Here is a 23531-nt window from a genome sequence, read left to right as displayed (position 1 = left end):
TTTTTTAGTTTTCAGTGGATACAACATCTTTGTTTTATTTTTATGTGGTGCTGAGGATCAAACCCTGTGCCCTGCGCATGCCAGGCGAGCGTGCTACTCGCTTGAGCCACATCCCCAGCCCCTATGTTCTTTAGGATATTTTTAACATCAGAAATTTTCGAATTGAATTACAAGATATTCAGAAAAGAAGAGTAGAGAGCAGTACCCTAATTTTACATTTATTTGTCTACTCTGTGTATATATGGGCCATGGGTACCATTCCTACCCTCTGTTTATGGGCCATGTGGATAGTTAGGTTTGCACATGGATGGGCCATGTGTTAGGTTTGCGCCCCTGTGACCAAATACTTGACAAGAACAACTTAGAGGAGGGGAGGGGAGGGGGGATAGTAGAAGATAGGAAAGGCAGCAGAATACAACAGACACTAGTATGGCAGTATGTAAAAAGTAGATGTGTAACCGATGTGAATCTGCAATATGTATACAGGGTAAAAATGGGAGTTCATAATCTGCTTGAATCAAATGTATGAAATATGATATGTCAAGAGCTTTGTAATGTTTTGGACAACTAATAATAATAATAAAAAAGAAATTTAAAAAAAAGAACAACTTAGAGGAGAGAAAGTTTATTTTGGGGTTCACGGTTTCAGAGGTGTCATCCATAGATGACTGAATTCATAGCTCTAGGCCTAAGGAGAGGCAGCAGGTCAGGGCCAAAAGACATGGCAGAAGAAAACTGCTCACTTCATGGCATCCAGGAAGCAGAAAGAGGAGGGTGGTAGGGGCCGAAGGCAGATGAACTCCTGAGTTCCAGCAACCCACCTCCTCTAGCCACCCACCACCTGCCTACAGTTACCAGCCAGTCAGTCCATTCAAACTAGTATGAACTGATTAGATTACAGCTCACAATCCAGTCATTTTACCTATGAACATTATTGCATGAACACAGGAGCTTTTGGGAGATACCTCATATCTAAACCATAAATAGGCCTGGTACTGCTAACCATATTTTTCTTATTAATTTAAGCACAGTAGACAGGTAGAAGTGAATATATTTAAAAAGGTCTAAAGAGGCTAAAAATGAGTAGTACTTAGAGTGCTCTTATCACAGTGTGAGCAAAAAGGTAGAGTCAGAGAGACATGGTATATTCAAATCCAAGTCATTAGAACTAAAAGGAGTATGAATAATTTTTGAAGGAAAAAAGTGGGCAGCTGCAGGGAGAAATTTGCCAAGGGCAAATCATTACAGATTATCTTCTTAAACTAACTCAAGAACCATTTATGGGGGCTGAGGTTGTGGCTCAGTGGTAGAGTGCTACCCTAGCATGTGTGAAACATTTGGGTTCGATTCTCAACAACATATAAACAAACAAACAAACAAATAAATAAAATAAAGATATGTGCTCAATACAAGTAAAAAGAACCATTCATGGTGTTTATTTTTATTTTTATTTATTTATTTATTTTAATGTATACTAACAGCATACATCATTTGCCAGGTTCTTGTATTCTCTCTGCCCTTGAGGGACTTATAGTCTAATGGATAGAGAGAATATCCTGTAATAAAAACTGTAATGAGTTTTGGCTGGGGCTATCCCAGTTTTTTCCCCCTTTCCCTACCTGCATAGCCCTGCTAAAATTTAAAATTGTTTGTTCCTTTTTCGAAAGGGAAATAATTAAACAAAGTTGTCTATTCCCATTCTAGATTGACAGGTTTAATTCTTAGTTTAGAAAACAGGATATTGAAGGACAGTTCTCTCTGGCATAAATACAAGGAAAAGAAGCCAAATGGGAGAAATCAGTATCTTGTAATTGTGGTAACTGAAAGTTTTTCAAAGCCTCTTTTTGTGATATGAGGTTTTGTGTCTTTGTCAGTGAAGAGTGCTCTTTTTTCTCACGAGGTTGCGATGTTAAAGTGACTGAAGAAAACCCAGCTTAATGACTCAAGCAAGGGGAAAGAATCCAGTTGAATTTACAGGAAATCAGAGGTTTTCAAACTTACACATTTTACAATTAAAACAACTGGCTAATTAAACAGTTTAACCACTGATAATTTGAAACAAACCTTTCATTTAAGGGGGGAAATGGTTAATTTAACAGTGGTTTGAACCAGCTTTTTAATTAACCAGCTGCTCTAATTATAGGAATTGCCCAAACTGAATTTGAAAATGTCTCCTTGCCAAGGAATTCCTGCAGATGAGACTGAGTCAAGCATTTGCGGCCCTTTCAACTTCAGATGTATCATCATCTCAAAGATCAGTTTTCCTTCTGCTTTCTGAAATCACTGGTGGATGATTGAATTTTTATTTAAAGAGGGTGACTAGCAACTCTGAATTCTTTTTTCTTTTTGTACTGGGGATTGAACCCAGGGGCACTTAACCACTAAGCCACATCTCCAGCCCTTTTTATAGTTGTAGATGGACAGAATGCCTTTATTTTATTATTTTGATGTGGTGCTAAGGATCAAACCTAGTGCCTCACACATGCTAGGCAAGCGCTCTACCACTGAGCTACAATCCCAGGCCCATCCCTAGCCCTTTTTATTTTCAGACAAGGTCTCACCAAGTTGGTTAGGCCTTGCAAAGTTTCTGAGGCTGGCCTCAAACTTTCAATCCTCCTGTGTTAGCCTCCTAAGTTGCTGGGAATACAGGTGTGTGCCACCACGCCCTGCTTGAATTCTCTTTTCTATTTACACAAAATGTTTTATTATGTAATTCAGGCATGAGAGCTATTATAGTGAGGTAAACTCTTGATCTTTGTATGGTTAGGGCAGCCGAAGAGTTTCACAGAGATGGTGATATTTGAGCTGACCTCAGAGACTGTGTAGAATTTCACTGTTAGAGAGGTACAATCCTTGAGTAAGGGAACAGCTCAGGAAGACAAAGAGACAAGAAAACTTCAGTTTTTATACAGAGTAACAAGTGTAGCTCTTTGGCTGAAGAATAGGATTCTAAAGATCTAGGAGAGTAGGAGAATGAGATGAAATATACCTTAGAATCAAGGTTCTTAAATGCTTACCTAAAACTTCCCACTTTCGGTAGTGGAAAACCATCAAACATTGAAAAATATATCAAAGACTACCTCTGTTTCATTCATTGTTATTTTTGTAATGTCAATCAAATATTAAGTACTTTAAAAATATGTATGTGCGGGCTGGGGATGTGGCTCTAGCGGTAATGCGCTCGTCTGGCATGCGTGGGGCGCTGGGTTTGATACTCAGCACCACAGAAAAATAAAATAAAGATGTTGTGTCCACCGAAAAATTAAAAAATAAATATTAAAAAATTAAAAAATATGTATATGCAGTGTATACATGGTTGAATTTATGAAACAGCATAATTAGATTTGTATTTTAGAAGAATTTGTCAGTTCTAGGGGATGGAATGGGGTGCATGTGGGTACAGGGAGATCCACAACAATTACTTTGCTCCAGTTTCTAATTTCTCAACTCTTCCATTTATATTCCTTTTCCTCATTCCTTTCACACAGTAACCAGAAGGATCTTTGTAAAGCATACCAGGCATAAAGATTTCCTGTTTATTTCTTTTCAGGATGAAATCCAAACGCTTAATAAGGCCCAGCATTTTTGGTTCCAACCCACCACTCACTTTATTCTCTTTGGTGTGTCCCTTTCTCTTTGCTTCAGTCACACTGATGGCCTTTTTACTTCTTGAATATGCCTAGTTATTAAAAAATGCTATTATTCACAAATTTCATCCTCCATTTTTTTAATCCAATAAACTAGTTGCCAGTTAAATCCCCTATTTTATTGTTTTGAATAGATAATACATCTACAAGGAACAAAATTTAAAAGGTGCAAAAGAAACTAAAAAGTTAGTCTCCTTTTTCTTCTAGCCACTTACTTTCTCCACCTGAGGATAATCACTGTTAACCATTTTCTTCTGAATTCTGGTCTCATTTCAAATGTCATTTCTTCAGAAACCTTTGCTGATATTCCATTCTAAAGTAGATATGCTTATTGTGTTGTCATAGCTGTCTATTATTTCTTTTTTTATCACTTATGACAATTTGTATTTTATATTTATTTTGTGGCTATTCCACTAGTGATTCCACTAGGCTGTAAGCTCTAAAAACAGGGTTTTGTTGGCATTGTTCACTGTTGTATCCACATATCATAAGTATTCAATAATTAAATTCTTCCTAAGCCTTGGTTATTTCTCTAAGTTCATCTTTTAGCATCCTGTTCCTCATGCTCTGCTTTGAAATTCTTTCTGGTTCTTCTCCTGGATTTCTCTTTACTAAATCCTTCCTGTCCTTCAAGTTTTACTTAAATACCATCTGCTCCAAGAAGCCTTTCCTGATCCCTCATCAGCTAAAGTGCTCCTCGCATGTGCAGACCCTATCATAGATATCCCTTATCACCTGATATTGATGTACTCTTCGTCTCCTTAGGTGATAGGTTCTGTATTTCGTGGACTTTGTTCATTGTTTCAACTCTGGCTTCTGGGGTAGTGCTTGGTACCAGTCAGATCTCCACACATAGTAGTTTAGTTGTATACTGCATAGTTTCACAATTCGTGTGTATCATTTACATAGCTCTGATGGTACAATTGTCACTGGCTACCTGGATGCATAATAAGTATTCATTGAGTGAGCAAACATACTTTAGAGAGTTCATTGCTTTTTAAGACGTCATATTTTGAGATAGTAAAATTGTGTTAGATAGGACTCATTTTCAAGGTTCTGGTCTGAGGATCATCATGTCCCCATCAAGGAAATTTTGATATCAGCCTCTTGGGTGGGGCCCCAGGTTGAAGGATCTAGAGCTCAAAGCCTCAAAGGTCTTATGTTTAGAGAGATACAATTGGGGCAGCAGCCAAGGACATACCTCATTTATGTTTATTACTCTTTGGGAACTTCTAGCTGAAAATACCTCCCTCAGGTTGGTGTGGTGGTACATGCCTGTAATCCCAGCTACTCAGGAAGCAGGCCCAAGTTTGAAGCCAGTTCACCAGCTTAGCAAGGAAAGAAAGATCTCCTTCTTCTTGCATGGTAAACTCTTGTTCCTCTTTTAAGAACACAGCTATTATGTCTTCTGAACCTATTCCCCTGCACCCTACACCCCTACCTCAAAAGCAAAGTTAATTGTCCCTTCCTTTGTGTACCTACAACATTGCCCACATCTCTATTAAAGTAATTTGTAGGGCTGGTATTGTGGCTCAGCGGTAGAGTGCTTGCCTAGCACATGCGAGGCCCTGGGTTTAATCCTTAGCACCACATATAAATAAATAAAATAAAGGTTTTGTGTCCAACTATAACTAAAAAATAAATATTTAAAAAATAATTTGTATACCATAAGGTATACAAATCCTTATCCTTCCTGAGGAGACCTTGAATGTTTCAAGAAAAAGTAGCATATTTTATTTACCTTTGTAATGTCCCAGTGTTTACACAATTGTTGGCATGTAATTGTAAATATGGACTAGTCCATAATCATGGAAAGGAACCAAGGGATATCTTGATAAAAGAATGTAGATTGTACATTCAGGAAAGCCTTGAAACCAGGATTATCTCTGATTGACCTGGCACAGAACAGAACTCCTTGGAAGCCCATTTTAGGAAACAGCGGCCTAGCTGGGCATAGTGGTGCATACCTGTAATCCCAGTGACTCAGGAGGTTGCAGTAGGAGGATCCTGAGTTCCAGGCTAGCCTCAGCAATTTAGTGAAACCATATCTCAAAATAAAAAATAAAAAGAACTGGGGATGTAGCTCAGTGATTAAATGCCCCTGGATTCAATCCCTGGTACCAAATAACAACAATAGAAACAAAAAAACAGGGACCTAAGAAACCTTTTCACTTGATGTCAGACTTTTCAATATCATTTTGTGTTACCACCTGACAGAGTGATGACCCTGAGGAGATGAGGACAGGATTACAGGAGCCAGAAGGAAAAGAAGCAGGAACCTAGGACGAGGACTTCTCCAGAGAGTAGAGATAGCAGAAAAGACAGGCAGACAAGCAGACCTGTGCAGGGCTAGTTCCAGTGAATGGGGAGAGATAAGGAATGGAGACCAGAGCCAAGAAAGATCAGATCTAGCCAGATTTTATATTCTGGAAATTCAGTTGTTTTAATCTAATGGTTATGAACACTGGCTGTGCAGTCAGATAAACCTAGATTTATTTATTTATTTATTTATTTTAAAGAGAGAGGGAGAGAGAGAGAGAGAGAGAGAGAGAATTTTTAATATTTATTTTTTTTTAGTTTTCGGCGGACACAACATCTTTGTTTGTATGTGGTGTTGAGGATCGAACCCAGGCCGCACACATGCCAGGCGAGCGCGCTACCGCTTGAGCCACATCCCCAGCCCTAAACCTAGATTTAAATGGCAGTTCTGCCTCTTTCTTCCTGGATCATTTGCTGGTCATTTTGTCATTTTTTTTTTTTTTTTTGAGCTACCATTGCTTCTTTATTTGTAAATGAGGATAATAAGATTAAAAGGGAATGTTTGTATGTGTAATATGTTTATATGAAAGCAAGAAGCAAGATGTGGTCAGCAAGTACTTCCTTAAAGGAAAATTTTGGTGACATCTCTCTACCACAATAGGTATGTATATAGGGATATTCTCTCTCATTCTCTCTCTTTCTGGTACTGAGGATTGAGCCCAGGGGTGCTTTACCACTGGTCTTTTTTATTTTGAGATGGTCTTGCCAGGTTGCTTAGGCTGGCCTCAGCTTCCCAAATTGCTGAGATTACAGACATGTACCACTTCTCCCGGTTTAGGGATCCTCCTTTTTTAACCTAGTAGTAGCATGCATGTACACTATTCTGTACCTGTCTTTTGTTATTGTTGTTCACTTAACAATATATTTTGGATATTGTTTTATATTAACACACATAATTCAAATTGGATGATTTCTGTTTGTGATGCTGGGGATAGAACCCAGGAACTTGTGCATGTTATGCAGGTGCTCTACCACTGAACTACATCCCAGCAGTTCTATAAAATCTATAAATTTTATAGAACTTGGTGATTCTCTTCTTTGCTGAACATTTTTGCTACTTGCCTCTGTATCTATAAAGTCCCAACAAAAAAGGTTATTGCCTATTAAGGAACAAGAAGAGATGAGAGCCATATGAAAATGTATTTGTTCTCCTATCCCCAATGAGTTTTGCAGGAGAGAATTTCTCAAAAGAAAGATGGGTGGTGGGAATTGGTTATATTCCATGGGCTAAAAGGGGAGAAAAGGAGGGCAAATAGAATTTGTCTAGAATCAAGAAATACCTATGGTTATTTAAACAAACAAATTGCTCTCTGGCCCCAAATATTTTCAGTCCTTCAGTGGATAATTTGTCTCCTATCATATGATCTGTCAGTCCTTGGAAGAGCTTAGAAATAGGCTTGTTTTATTTTTTCTCTTTTAGGTGGCATTCTACTGACTACCAGCCGGCACTATAAGACAAAGCCCACTCATGGGATTGGAAGATATAAGCACCTAATTAAAGAACCAGAGGTAAGGGGTGAGGAGAGTCCATTAGCAAAGGGGATATGAAGCCTTTACAAAGACTTGAAGATCATATATGCACAGGATGGGTAATACTGGAACTAGAAAGTAAGGGGAGTTGTCTCTTAGTTCTCTCATTATTTAATTTGGGATTATCCAGATTGAGATATTTCTGTAAGAGTCCAATCTTGTCCCTAGGCCAGATTATCACACTAAAAAGAATGTGGTTTGTTTTTACTATTTGTGATTCTTTCTTTCTTTCCTTTTTCTTTTTTTGGTACCAGGGATTGAATCCAAGGGCACTTAACCACTGAGCCACATGTCTACACCATTTTTATTTTATATCTTGAGACACGGTCTCCCTAAATTGCTTAGGGCCTTACTAAATTGCAAAGGCTGCCTTTGAACTGGTGATCCTCCTGCCTCAGCCTCCTGAGTCGCTGGGATTATAGGAATGAGCCACCATGCCCAACTGTGTATATTACTATTTTTAAAATTTCAGTTATTGAGTATTATATACCAGGTGCTGTAACTACTATGTGCCAGGCTTTAAAAACATCATTTCATTTTACACTATTATAATTGATATGTTTAATTTTTTAATATGATTTTTTAGTTGTAGATGGATGCAATACCTTTTATTTTACCTATTTATTTATTTTTTAATGTGATGCTGAGGATCAAACCTAATGCCTCATATGTATAAGGCAAGTGCTGTGCCTCTGAGCCACAATCCCAGCCCAATATGTTTAATTTAATCCTCAGAATATTCTATGGTTGTTAAAGTCCCTGTTTGAGGAATCTAAGATGCAGCAAGATGAAATGACTTGCCCAAATGACTAGTGATTTCCAAAACTAGTATTTACTCAGAATCCCTCTAATGGTTTATGCTATTTCTATTTCATATGAATTCACTATATTTAGCTTCACATTAACCTTTGCTGTAACAGATGAAGAAACTGAGGTCTAAGGTGGCCACTCAGTGTCATGGAGTGACTAAGCAGATAATTAAGATTTGAGTCCAGATTTTCTTTGGCTTTCATCTGAGTCTGGTACTCTTGATGCAGACACAAGTTGTGCCACTTTGCCACCCCAATCAGAGCCAAGCCTTCTGTATATATGTGTGTGTGTCATTGAGTCATAAACATGCTCACAGTTCATTATTGACTGTTCAGAGTGCCATCAGCAAATCATTCAAGTCCTAAATTGTAAATTTTATAATTTTTATCACCAAAACTTTTGGAAACTGAGTATGCTGCAGGGCATATCAGGCTTTTGGTCTGAGGATTAGGATGATGCAATTCCTTTCCAATTTTCTCACCCTAAAGAGTGCCACCTGTGGCTAGGGATGTGGCTCAGTGGTAGAATACTTGGAGTACTTGCCTAGCATGCAGGAGGACTTGGGTTAAATCCTTAGTATCACAGAGAGAGAGAGAGAGAGAGAGAGAGAGAGAGAGAGAGAGACAAAATAGTAATAGACATACTCTCATCTTTCACTTTGAAATCAGAGAGAGTCTGGAGTTGGGTTTACAGACCCACTTTCCAGCCCTGACTGGACATAAAGGGGTTACCTTTGCCATTTCCTTACTATTGTAACCTTATATATGTACACATATATACTTATATATTGTAATGTGTGCGTGTGTGTGTGTGTGTATGTGTGTAAAATAATGTGAACATTTCTGTATAAAAGTGGTAATTTATCCCAGAGTTCATTTAGAGGTCCATAGTATAATAATACTTCAGGGTCTTAAGAATGGCTACCATAGGCCATCCCATAATAAATCCAGGCTAGTCATAGGAATGCGAAGGTTTGATGGTGGACAGTAGCCCATCTTTCCTACCACCTTTCTCCTAGCCTTCCTTCTTTTCTGCCTGGCTGTCTTCTATATGCAGTCAGTGTGGGCTTCCCAAAACACAGCCCTGTTTCATGTACATCCCTTGCAAAAATATCTTTAATAACTCCCTGTGGCATTCATGAAGGTGTGAACTCCATAGGAACAAAGGAGGGGACGAATGTGAGAAAACTTGTGCAGGTAAAATTACAGAAACTAGAATCTGATGTTATATACAGTTAAACTCCTGCTGGCTATGCTGTGCCCTGGCTTAGAACTGAGCAATGATAATATAACAATGAGCTCCTGATGATGTGGATCAGTCCAGACAAATCTAGGCCATCATGGAAAAGCAAGTGAGATGCCCAGAGGGACACTGGAATCAGCTTTCTTTCTCTGTTCACCCAAAACAACACCTTTGAAGAGCCCTGGGATTTTCCTTAATTAGAAAAGCCTTCTAGGACTTCAGGGAAGTTCCTCTCTTCTCTGTTGGAAAATTTTAGCCTCTCCCCATTGCATTCAGACTTTAGAATTCTTCACAACTCAACTACAGTGCTGTCACAGTGAGAAGTCCTGTTGTTGTATTTGGCCATGGGCGTGGTGGGCTATGAACAAGAGAGAACAAGGCCCTGCACCTTGATGACTGATCTCTCTAGAAATTGGCTTCTCACTCATAGCAAGGTCTAGCACCCTGGTCTGGTCACCATTGTTAAAAACTTTACTAATACAGCTGGGTGTGGTGGCACATGCCTGTATTCCCAGAAACTTGGGAGGGTGAGGCAGGAGGACTGCAAGTTCCAGAACAACCTCCGCGACTTAGTGAGACCTTGTCTCAAAATAAAAAATAAAAAGAGTTTGGGATGGGCTGGGGCTATAGCTCAGTGGCAGAGCGCTTGCCTAGCATGTGTGAAGCACTGGGTTCTATCCTTAGCACCACATACAAAACTAAACAAATAAAGGCATGCTGTCCATCTACAACTATAAAAAAAAATTTTTTTTAAGGCGGGGTGGGAATGTAGCTGAATAATAAAACACCCCTGTCTACCCCTTCCCACCACCTCTGCAAAACAAACAAACAAACAAAAAAACAACTTTAGTGGATGGGTTTGGGTTCTATGCTGTCTGCCTGTGTGACTCTGGAAGACATTCTCAATCTCTCCTGGCTTTATATTCTGTCCACACAAAATGAAGAACCAGGACAAAAATCTCTCCCCCGCCCCCATCTCCCTCTCTCCCCAGCACTGGGGCCCAAACCCTGTGTAAGTTAATGTTTATTGAGTGTTTAAATATGTGTTACAGATTTACATATAGTATTTTGTTCAATTCTCAGAACATCCCTTCGAGATCAGGTCTATTGTCAGTATTACTAGCGTTGTGAATGGAATATTTGTATGTCTTCCCCCTGCTAGTCCAAACTGGGTTCCTGCTGTCTTCGGCTGACCTGGAGACCATTCCAGATGCTCTGGCAGCCCATAGGCTGTTGGCTCCTAGAATAGAGGTGGCTTAAGACATAAGTTGAGACAGATTTTTTTTTTCTTTCCCCCACTTTTTTTTTTGTTTGTTTGTTTTGTTAGGTGTTGGGGATTGAAACCAAGGTCTGAGCATGCACTTTATCACTCAGCTACATCTCCAGTGCCCATTTTCTCTTTAAAAAAGTATTTCTGTCAATAGTAAGACTAAATAAATCTCCAATTATTAGGACAATATGGCATTGTCTCAGGGTCTGGGGTTGTGGCTCAGTGGTAGAGCGCTTGTCTAGAACGTGCAAAGCCCTGGGTTTGATCCTCAGCACCACATAAAAATAAATAAAAATAAAATAAAGGCACAGTGTCCAACTACAAATATTTTTTAAAAACATATGGCATTGTCTCAGGATAGACAAATTGTACAAGGGAATAAAATAAAGACTACAGGAATGGATCCACGTATCTATTGACACTTAGGACACTTAGTATATGACGGGTGATACTGCAGTACAGAGGTACTCCATCATTTGGGCTGGATGATTATGAGGAAAAAAAAAATTACTTTTTTTTTTTTTTTTATACCAGGGGTTGAACCTCAGGGACACTTAACCACTGAGATACATCCCTAGCCCTTTTTTTGCATTTTATTTAGAGACAGGGTCTTACTGAGTTGCTGAGACTGGCTCTGAACTCGAAATCCTCCTGCCTCAGACTCCTGAGCTACTGGAATTACTAGCACCTCTTCACCCAACAAAAAGTGACTCTTGATTCCTATTTCAAACTATACACAAAAATCACTTAAAAATGGATTATAGGCTGAGGGTGTAGTTCAGTGGTAGACATGTGCTTAGCTTGCACAGGTCCCTAGATTCAATCACCAGCACCAAAAAAAAAAAAAAAAAAAAAATAGCAATCATAGATCTAAGTGTAAATGTTACAATAAAGCTACTAGAGCCAGGTGCATTGCCACGTGCCTGTAATTCCAACAGCTAGGGAGGCTGAGGCAGGAGGATTGTGAGTTCAAAGCCAACCTCAGCAACAGCCTAAGCAACTCAGCGAGACCCTGTCTCTAAATAAAATACAAAATAGGGCTGGGGATGTGGCTCAGTGGTCGAGTGCCCCTGAGTTTAACCCATGGTACCCGCCTCCCAATAAATAAATAAATAAAGCTGCTAGAAGATAAAATAGAAGAATATCTTCATTGTCTTAAGGTAAGCAAAGATTTCTTAAACCAGACATAAAGTCATATAAACATAAAAGAAAAAATGAATAAATTGGACTACATTAAAATAAGAACGTTCATCAAGATACAAAATAGTAAAAAGGAAAGCTAGAGAGAAAGCAAAGATATTTGCATATACATGCAAGTGATTATGCCTAGACTATATGAAGAACCTGTATAAATCAATAAGAGAAAGACAACTCAATTTTTTTTTAATATTTATTTTTTAGTTTTCGGCTGACACAACATCTTTGTTTGTATGTGGTGCTGAGGATCGAACCCAGGCCGCACGCATGCCAGGCGAGCGTGCTACCGCTTGAGCTACATCCGCAGCCCCTGACAACTCAATTTTTAACATGAACAAAGTGGTTAGTTCAGTGGTAGAGCACATGCTTAGCATTTGCAGGGCCTTGAGTTCAATCCCTAGCAACCAGAAAATAAAAATGGACAAATACATGAGTAGGCAGGTAATAAAAGATAATATCCAAATGGCCATAAACATGGGAAGGTACTCAGGCTCAGTAAACATAAAGGAAATGTTTGTCAAAACCTCAGTGCAGGCTGGGGTTGTGGCTCAGTGGTAGAGTTTTCACCTAGCATGCATGGGGCCCTGGGTTTGATCCTCAGCATCACATAAAAATACATGAATGGAATAAAAATATTGTGTCCAACTACATCTAAAAAATATAAACATTTAAAATTAAAAAAAAAAAAACCTCAGTGCATTACCACTACATATACACACTCTGCCTCAAAATAACAATTTCAAAAAAGTGACTAAACAAAGTGACTAAACTAAACAAACCAACCAGAAAGCCTTACTGTACTGTTTTCTAAGTTTTGACAAGAATGCAGAGCAACTAGAACTCTCATACACTGCTGGTAGGGGACTAAATTGAAAAGTACTTTGTAAAACTGTCTGAGACTATCTGTTAACAGTGAACATATGCATACTTTATGGGTCAGTATTTCAATTCCTATATATATATTCCCAAGAAAAACACATATATACTTTCAGTAAAAGATAAATACAAGGACTGGGGTTGTGGCTCAGTGATAGAGCACTTGCCTAGCACATGCAAGGTGTTGGGTTTTATCCTCAGCACCATATTAAAATAAATAAATAAAATAAAGTTATTGTGTCCAACTACCAAAAAAAAGATAAATACAAGAACATTGGCAGCAATGCTGTTCATAATGACCTCATGCTAGAAACAACCCACATTCCCACCAAGAGTAGAAAGGGTAAATATATTTTAGTATATCTATACAGTGGACTGCTAGATCATTGAGAAGGAAAGACCATTATTGTTTAATATAATGCATGACAAAATTTACAAACATAATGAGAGAAGCCAGACATAAAAGAGAATGTAGCATACCATTTTGTTTTTATGAAATTCAAAATTAGGTAAAATAACCATATGGTTATATAAATAGAAGAATGATTACCAATTTGGGAAAAGGAGGAGACCTTTTGGAGTACCAGAAAAGATCTGTTTATTGTCTAGAATACTGATCACACAGATATTTTCACTTTGTGAAAATTTATTAAGCTGTATACTTATTTATGCATTTTGGGGTACAAATATTATGTTGCAATAATATCTTCCAAAACGTAGTAGATTTTCTTTTGTTCTTTTTTCAATGTCTTGGATCAAATACAGGGCCTTGTGCATGCTAGGCAAGTAATCCCAAGCCCCAAATTTTTAAATATGGAAGAAAAGCAGTTAAAAAGGCTTCTTTTTCCCACTATAGCCTGGCCACCCAAACCCCTCACAAGAAGCCAGTGATATAATTATTTTTGAACATCCTTTAGAATAATTTTTGGATATACAAGCAAACAAGTGTATATGTAATTATACACACACGCAAGTACATACATCTGTTTTCTCCCACCCACCCTATACATGTGGCAATATTTTGAACATACTATTCTACAGTGTGATTTCATCTTTTAATTTATTTTAAAGATCTTTCTATATTATTATTTTTAAAAAATTCCTGCCAGGCGTTGTGGCACATATTTATAATCCCAGCTATCTGGATGTTGAGGCAAGAGGATGTCAATGTAGTGAAACTCTGCCTCAAAATAACAATTTCAAAAGAGGAGCTGGGGATGTAGATTAGTGGTAGAATGCTTGCTTAGCGTACTTGAGGCCCTGCGTTCAGTCCCCAGGACTACAGACACAGAAAAGTTTCTTATTTCTTTTTATAGCTGCATTAATTTATTTAACAAGTCTCTTCTGATGCACATTTAAGTTAGATTATTTTCAGTTAAGAAGCATTCTTCATCCTGATCTATGGTGTGGTAAAGATCTTTTCCCAGGCCTCATTCTAACTTTTTAAAACAACCCGCACAGGTTGATCTGTACTTAGGCAATACTTTATATGAAGGATAAAGGTAGAACTAAAATAATTATTCTACCTCTTAGTTCTCAGCAAGAAGGATGTATAGACAGTTGTGGAATCTAAGAACTAGGAGGTCTGTAAGAGAATGAATGCTGGGACTCCCTGCTGTTGACGTCTTCAAGATTTTGATGAATGCTACGGATTCTCCTCTCAGAAAAATGTACATGTAAAATTTTGCATATATATTTTGCGGCTCAATTCATATACCTCTTAATTCATATATGAAGTCTAGATTCTGAATCTTTTAATCTAGACTAGAGGTATAGCTCAGTGGTAGAGTGCATGCTTAGCATGTATAAGGCTCTGCGTTTAATCCCCAGTACAAATCTGACATAAATACATCAATTTACAAATTGAGAAACAGAACTAGAGATGGGAAGAGAGTCTCAAAACAAGGTAATGGCAGAAGACAGTCACATGTATTCTTGTTAAAATAATGCCAGTAATTTTCTCTCTCCTGATGTTGTTACCCAAACTGTTAAGGGAAGCCACCCATTCCTTCCCAAGAGAACTTCAGCTTGTAGGTAGGGTAACCTGAGAGAAAAATGGTGAACAATTTTATTTGAATGATTGAATTTTTAAAAAATATTCAAATGGTATGATTGGAATTTCTTGTACAATACTTTGATTTATTTTCTTTCTCTTTTTGTTTTCTGTTCAGCCCAAGAAGAGGAAGGGAAAAGTGGAAGTGAGACCCATTAATTTGGGGACAGATTCTGAATATGGGGTTTTAAACATTCACTTAACTGCATACGACATGGCCCTGGCAGAGAATTATGCCCAGTATGTTCATAACCTCTGCAACCATCTCTTCATCAAAGTCGAGGAAAGGTATGAAAGGAGCCTTTGGGTGGATGTTTTTGATGTAACATGTTCTATCTTTTTCATTAAATCACGTTTTTTGAGAAATAATTTACATGTAATATAATTCCCCCCCACACACTTTTTTTTTTTTTTTTTTTGGTACTGGGGATTGAACTCAGGGGCACTCAACCACTGAGCCACATCCCCAACCCTATTTTGTATTTTATTTAGAGACAGGGTCTCACTGAGTTGCTTATTAGCACCTCGCTTTTGTTGAGGCTGGCTTTGAACTCATGATCCTCCTGCCTCAGCCTCCCAAGCCACTAGGATTATGGGTATGCACCACTGTGCCCAGAAAAATTTACCTTTTTTTTTTAAGGTATATAGTTTGCCACAATCAAAATTTATATTCCATTAGCATAGAATTTTCCATGTCCTCTGGTATAGTCAGTCAGTCTCCTTCCCCTGCCCTACTCAGTTCCCTGGCAACCAATGATTGATTTTCTATCCCTGTTGTTTTAACTTATTCAGAATATCATGTAAATGGGATCACACAGCATGTAGCTGTTTCTCTGGCCTCTGACTTAGCATGATGTGTTTGGGAGTTATTCGTGGTTATTCAATTTTTCTTTCCCCTTTTCCGCCAGCCCCTGGCAACTACTATACTATTTTTCTGTCTCTGTGTCAAGTTTTAATTTATTTTTATTTTTTGAGGTACTAGGGATTGAACCTAGGGATGCTTTACCACTAAGTTACATCTCTAGCCCTTTTTATTATTTATTTTGAGATAATCTTGCTGAGTTTCTGAGGCTGGCCTCAAATTTATAATCCTCTTTCTTCAGCCTCCCAAGTAGCTTGGATTAAGTTTTTATTTTATTAATTGTGCTGATACATATAAAGTTTATCATTATAACTTTTTTTTTGCATACTGGGGATTAAACCCAGGGGCACTCTACCACTGGGCTACATCCCCAGCTCATTTTAGTTTTTATTCTGAGACAGGATCTTGCTAAATTGCCAATGCTGACCTCAAATTTGTGATCCTCCCTGTAAGCAAAAATAACCAACACAGCTTCAGTACTATAATGAAAACACAAATAACCGGGATGGAGGCAAACCTCAAATGGATTAGCAAGCTCTCCTTCATTCTGCAGTGAAGTCAATCAGTCAGGCATGTGAGGGCTCATTTTCTGGGTACGGAATGGCCCCAGGGTTACAGAAGAAGTCTTGAGTTTTATAGTTTACAATAAGGGTAATCATTGAAGGCTAAAGAGGTGCTGTTCCAACAGTCAGGGACCTAGTTGTGCAGGTTAAAATTTTAACTCAGAAAGGCAGCTGTAAAAAGTTTGTCACTGGGAATAGCTCAGAACTGGGTGTTCATTGCTTATCTTCCTTCCTCTGAGACCCATTGTTAGCTAGAGCTTCACTATTTGCTTTTCTCCTTCTAGGACTCATTGGCAATGGGAAAGGGTAAAAGTCCAGGGCCCAGCATTTCTGTATCTACTTCCTCTCTTCTGGACCCACTGTGGTTGCGAAGGGATCAATGTTTGCTTTTTGTGGAGACGCTGGGGATGAACCCAGGAAGGGATGAAAGTTTACTTTTTCCTTTGGGTTCCATTGTTACTGGGAAAGGAGGTACTGGGAGAGGTTTAATGTTTGGCTAATTCCCTCCCTCCTCCTGAGCCACACTGTCCCTCCGTTTTTCCCAGGGGGCTGTCGTGTAGGAATATTATTTTCCATAATCCTTCCCTCCTATCTTAGCCTTCTGAATCACTGGGATTATAGGTATGTGCCACCCACACCTTGCTCCATCTTAACTTTTCAATTTTTATTTTTGCAGTGTTGGGGATTGAACCCAGGGCCTGATGCATGCTAGGCAATTGCTCTACCACCTAACCCCTTAACTGATTTTAAATGTACAGTTCATTGCCCAGCATAGTGGCACATGCCTGTAACCCCAGCAACTCAGGAGGCTGAGGTAGGAGGATTGAAAATTTAAAACTTTAAACTTAGTGAGGCCTTAAGCAACTTAGTGAGACCCTGCCTCAAAGTCAAGAATAAAATGGGGGGCTGGGGATGTGGCTCAAGCGGTAGCACACTCGCCTGGCACGCGTGCGGCCCGGGTTCGATCCTCAGCACCACATTCAAACAAAGATGTTGTGTCCTCCAAAAACTAAAAAAATAAATATTAAAATTCTCTCTCTCTCTTTAAAAAAAAAAAAAAAGAATAAAATGGGCTGGGGACGTGGCTCAGTTGTTAAGCACCTCTGAGTTCAGTACCCAGTACCAAAAAATGATATGCAACCATCACCACTAACCATCTCCATAACCTTTTTTATTTTGTAAAATGAAGACTCTCTCTATACTCATTAAATAACAATTTTCCTTTCCTCTTTTCCCCCAGCCGCTGGCAACTACTATACTATTTTTCTGTCTCTGTGTTTTAACTGTTTACTTCATATAAGTGGAATCATACAGTATTTGTCTTTTTGTAACTGTCTTATTTCACTTAGTGTAATGTCCTCAGAGTTCATCCATGTTGTTGCGTATGTCAGAATTTCTTTCCTTCTTAGGGCTGGATAATATTCCACTGTATGTATATTTCACGATTTGCTTATCCATTTATCTGTTGATGGACACTTGGCTTACTTCCCTGTTTTAGCTGTTGTAAATAATGCTGCTATGAATGTAAGTATCACATTTTTGAGCGGGGGGATACCTGGCATTGAACTCAGGGTACTTAACCATTGAGCCACATCCCCATCCCTTTTTTGGATTTTATTTAGAGACAGGGTCTCACTGAGTTGCTTAGGGCCTTGCTAAATTGCTGAGGCTGGCTTTGAACTTGCAATCCTTTCTGCCTCAGGCATGCACCACTGCACCTGGCTCATAGGTATACAAATTTTTACAAGTATTTTATTGCTGAGTAATATTCTATTAAATGGTTAGACTGTCATATCCATTTGTCTGTTGATGTACATTTGGACACTTGGCTTACTTCCTTGAGGAATCACCAGTAAGTTGGAATGGTGATTATAAATAAAGCCAAAATAAGCCTTCTCATATAAAATTTCAAGGACCATATGTCTTCTTTTTTCTTGGCTATGTAGCTAAGAATGTGATTTTTGGATTGTTTAACTTTATAGGAAACTAACAAATGGCTTCACCATTTTGTATTCCCACTAGCAATGTAAGATTTCCAGTAACTCTTCAACCTGCTCAGCTCTTGATAGTGCCAGTTTTTTAAAAAGTCCCTTAAGCTGGGTACAGTGTTGCACACCGTATTCCCAGAGACTTAAGAGGCTGAGGCAAGGTGATCATAAGTTCAAGGCCAGTATCAGCACTTTAAGGAAACCCTGTAGGTATGTAGTGGTATCTCATAGTGGTTTTAATTTGCATTTCCCTAATGATGTTGGATATCTTTTTATGTCCTTATTTGATATCTGTATATTTTCTATGGTGGCATATCTTTTCAGACCTTTTGTTCTTATTAAAAATGACATTTTTTTGTTATTGAGTTAGCACCTTTCTTGGCAGCCAATCGACCATATATGTACAGGTTTATTTCTGGACATGCTCTATACATCTATGTTACGTTGCTCTATACATCAGTGCTTACACTAATACACTGTTTTGATTATTCTAGCTTGATTACTGAAACTCTTTGTTCTTTTTAAAAATTATTTTGGTTATTCCAGGTCCTTTAATTTTCCATAGAAGAATCCAGTGGCTTGGGAGTCTGAGGCAGGAGTATCACAAGTTCAAAGCCACCCTCAACAATTTAGTGAGGCCCTAAGCAATTTAGCAAGACCCTGTCTCAAAATAAAAAATAAAAAGGATTGGAACTGATATGGTGGCACACACCTGTAATCCCAGCAGCTCAGGAGGCTGAGGCAGGAGGATAATGAGTTCAGAGCCAGCCTCATCAGTGGCCAGGTGCCAAGCAACTCATTGAGACCCTGTCTCTAAATAAAATACAAAATAGGACTGGGGATGTGACTCAGTGGTTGCGTGCCCCTGAGTTCAATCCCCAGAACCCCCACGCAAATACACACACACACAAAAAGGGTTGGAGACTTGCCTCAATGGTTAAGCATCCCTGGGTTCAATCTTCAGTACCAAAATAAATAAATAAATAAAATTAGAATTAACTTGTTGATTTCTAGAGAAAAAGATCCTGATAGAATTTTTTAATTTGTTCTTTTTAGTTATACCTTCCAGTAGAATATATTTTTACATATTATACATATGGAGTACAACTTCTCATTCTCTAGTTGTACATAATATGGAATTACATTGGTCATGTATTCATATATGAACATATAAATGTAATGTCCAATTCATTCTACTAACTGCCTGATGGAATTTTGTTAGGATTGTCTTTGATCTTTAAATCAAATTGGGGAGAATTGAAAACTTAGTGTGGTATTTTTCTCCATTTATTTAGGTACTCTTTGCCAGTTCTTTTTTTCATGTATGCTTTGGATTTCCTAGGAAACTGTAGGAGAGAACTAATATTTACTCTTTCTTTCAGGCCAGGGACTTTACATATTTTATCTCAGTGTTTCAAACGGTATAGGATGTACTGTGGTTTGCCTCAAATAACATTAAATAACATGGTTAGAAATTTCTTCCCGGGGCTGGGGATGTGGCTCAAGTGGTAGCGTGCTCGCCTGGCATTCGTGCGGCCTAGGTTCGATCCTCAGCACCACATACAAACAAAGATGTTGTGTCCGACGAAAACTAAAAAATAAATATTAAAAAAAAATTCTCAATCTCTTAAAAAAAATTCTTCCCTTTTTAATGCTCATTCAATCTAATTCTATCAAGGAAAAATTCCCAGAATGTTTGGGGGTATGCCCTGAACAGTGATCTAGCCCTTCATAACAGTGATCTAGCCCTTGTAACTCATGGGACTTCAGGCTTGGAATCTTTTGGCAAGCACTAGTATCTAGCTAGAATTTCACAACTTTGTTTTTGTTGTATTTATTCTTGGTGGTGCTGGTGATTGAACCCAGGGCCTTGTGCATGTGAGGTAAGAACTCTACCAACTGAGCTATATCCCCTGCCCTGTGTATTTATTTTTAACTAACCTTCAATTTATAGCAGCTGATTTCCATTTATAGTCATAATATAAAGTCAGGCTTAATGAGGTATAATTTACATTCAGTAAAATTCAGTGTTTTAGTAAGTAGTTCTATCATCTTTGACTAATGTACACAATAAATACCATCATAATCAAGATTATGAATATGAAATATATGATAACAAATATAAAATATGATGAAAGTTCTATCATCCCAAGAAGTTCCTTCCTGTCTCTGTAATCAATCCCTTTTCTGTCCTTATCCTGGCTAACTACTATCTACTTTCTATCCCTATAGTTTTGCTTTTCCAGAATGTCATGTAAATGGAAAAGTACATCATTTTTTCCTTTTGAGTCTGGCTTATTTCACCTAGCATAATGTATTTGAGATTCATTTATGTCATTGCCTGTGTTAAGTATTTGTTCCTTTGTGTTGCTGAGTAGCTTTTCACTGAAAAATGTACCGCAAATTATCCATCCACTAAATGAAGGATATTTGTGTTGTTTTTAGTTTTTGAAATTATGAATGTAGTAATTTCTCTGGAAGTGGGTTGCTGGGGCAAATGTAGTATATGCTTGCATTTCTTAGAAACTCCAAACTTTTCCAAAGTGGCTATACCATTTTACTTTCTTATCAACAATACATAAAGTTCCAAGTTGTTCTACTTCTCAAGTTTCTTATTAAAAAAGTGAGTTGAGGGGCTGGGGATGTGGCTCAAGCAGTAACATGTTCGCCTGGCATGCGTGGGGCGCTGGGTTCGATCCTCAGCACCACATAAAAATAATAAAAATAAAGAGATGTTGTGTCCACTGAAAACTAAAATAAAATAAAATTTTTAAAAAAAGTGAGTTGATTTGGGCTGAGTTGTGGCTCAGTGGTAGAGCACTTTTCTTGCACACATGAGGCCCTAAGTTTGATCCTCAGCACCACATAAAAACAAATAAATAAAAAATAAAGATATTGTGTCCCTTTACAACTAAAAAAATATTTAAAAAACAGTGAGTTGATTTTTTAAAAATTTTTAATAAATAATAGTTTATCTAGTTTGCCAATCTGGAGGTAATAGTACATTGCATGGTATTTGTAAAAATTATATGCAAAAATTACACTTTTTTATACCTAAAATATTAGTATATTCCTATTTTATAAATGGGGAAACCAGAGATTTGAAAAGGCCAAAATTCACAGAACCAATTAAGTTGTTTGGATTTATGGGAGTCTACTTGACTTCCATATTTTTAATTATATAGGGTCTTATTTTAAGTCTTTAAGCCCAATTTGAACTTTTAAAACCTTTGTAACTTAGAGTGCAAATGCAAAAAGTACTCTTCAGAAGATTTGATAATATGCTGTGACTTTAGCTCTCACAGCTGACAGTACTTCAGTACTCGTAAGCCTAAAAATGTACTTTATCTCTTTCTGATGCCCCAGAGGGCTGGCTGCTCTTTCAGCACTTGACATGTACCTCTGTCATGTCACTCAGAGCTCTGGGCTCTAATGATCTGTTCAAGTGTCAGTTCCCCTTCTCTCTGACTGTGCATTCCTTCCAGATGGGGATTGTGTTCTTTGTTTCTTCAGCACCTAGTACAAGGACTGCAATGTGGGAGTCATTCAGACTTTTGCATATGACTACTACACTGTCCAGCTGTGGGGTGTACATTTCCTAAAGTTTAATGAAAGTGCTTTTAATTAATTGAAATGATTGGTTTAATTACTTTAAAAATCTTGCTACCTGGTGGGTACTACACTAGACATTCTCACTGGAGGGATAGATACTAGGGTGATTTCAGGGAGCATACACCCACACAATGCATACATACATGCATACGTACACAATGAGAAATAATTATAATATGGAAGGTTGTACATGGAAGATAAAGTGTATTGTCAGTTCAAAGTAGAAGAGTAGCATAGTAATTTAGAATGATGATTCTCTAAATACCACTTCAAGAAGATCTGAGGAGTTTATGCCAAAATGTATATTAATACTTTGCTTTCTTCATCAAGAAAGACTTGCTATTTAAAAAAAAAAAATGCTTGAGGGCTGGAGATATAGTCCAGAGTGCTTGCCTACATGCATAAGGCCCTGGGTTCAATCCCCAGCACCACAAAAAAATAAATTTTTAAAAAGACCTGATTTAACATGTGTTTAGTGGCTGGTATTTCTTGTGTCTACTCATCAGTAGACAGTTTGCTCCCTGGCAGCTTGTCTATGGGCCATGGTTGGAATAACAAGATCTAGAACTAAACTGTCTGCCTTCAAATTCTAGCTCTACCACTTATTAGTAAAATGACTTTGAGAAATGCTGAATCTCAGTTTCCTTGTCTATATATTGAGGATGATAATTTTTCTGTTTCTTTGAGTTCTGAAAGTTTAATAGGATAGTACACTACAGTTCTTGGCACAGATACTGACACATTGTAAACACTCTAAATAATGTATTGTTATTCATAATTAATAAAGGGTTTTTTTCAGCTGACAAGGATTAGGGGTAGCTACTCAGAGGTGGTGGTGGCAAAGAAGCATGAAGTGTTATTCACAGTATGTTACTGTCATGCCTAGAGTAGATTAGTTCCCTAAAATATTTTTTTTAATATTTATTTTTTAGTTATAAGTGGACACAATATCTATTTTTTTTTTTAATGTGGTGCTGAAGATTGAACCTAGTGCCTCACTCATTCTAGGCGAGCACTGTACCTCTGAGCCACAACCCCATCCCCGAGTTCCCTGAAATATTGTTTTAAATTATCAGGACTCTTTTTAAGAATGTTGCCTTTAAGCTTGGTGCGGTGGCTCATACCTGTAATCCCAGTGGCTTGGGAGGCTGAGGCAGGAGGATTGAGAATTTAAAGCCAGCCTCAGCAAAAGCAAGATGCTAAGTGACTCAGTGAGACCCTGTCTCTAAATAAAATACAAAATACAGAATAGGGGTAGGATGTGGCTCAGTGGTTGAGTGCCCAAGTTCAATCTCCAGGTCCAAAAAAAAATAAAAAATAAAAAAAGAAGATGTTGCCTTTAAAAACTCAGCTGAGGTTGCGGCTCTAGCTCAGTGGTAGAGTGCTTGCCGGACACATGCCCATAGATCCAGCTACTGGAGAGGTTGAGCCCACTATTTAAGGCCAGTCTGGGCAACATTGCAAGATCCCATCTCTTAAAAAATAAATAAATAGAAACACATCTATGAGAAGCCCTGCCTGCATTTGAGTAGAAGGCAGGAAAGCAGTAACATATGTTGAAT

General features: G+C 38.0%; 1 protein-coding gene across 2 annotated transcripts in view; it reads left to right on the top strand.

Annotated features, from left to right (window-relative positions):
• Mrpl48 (mitochondrial ribosomal protein L48) overlaps nucleotides 1–23531 on the top strand; it is a 56464-nt gene that overhangs the window by 24358 nt on the left and 8575 nt on the right. For both annotated transcript variants that reach the window (XM_076843990.2, XM_076843991.1), the window contains 2 exons: nucleotides 7387–7475; nucleotides 15063–15232. In XM_076843990.2, coding sequence (XP_076700105.1) covers nucleotides 7387–7475; nucleotides 15063–15232 — 259 coding nt within the window. The remainder of the gene's footprint in view (nucleotides 1–7386; nucleotides 7476–15062; nucleotides 15233–23531) is intronic.

This window comes from Callospermophilus lateralis, chromosome 2 (genome assembly GCF_048772815.1).
Source record: "Callospermophilus lateralis isolate mCalLat2 chromosome 2, mCalLat2.hap1, whole genome shotgun sequence".
NCBI lineage: Eukaryota > Metazoa > Chordata > Mammalia > Rodentia > Sciuridae > Callospermophilus > Callospermophilus lateralis.
This window is presented reverse-complemented; position numbering and strand designations above follow the sequence as displayed.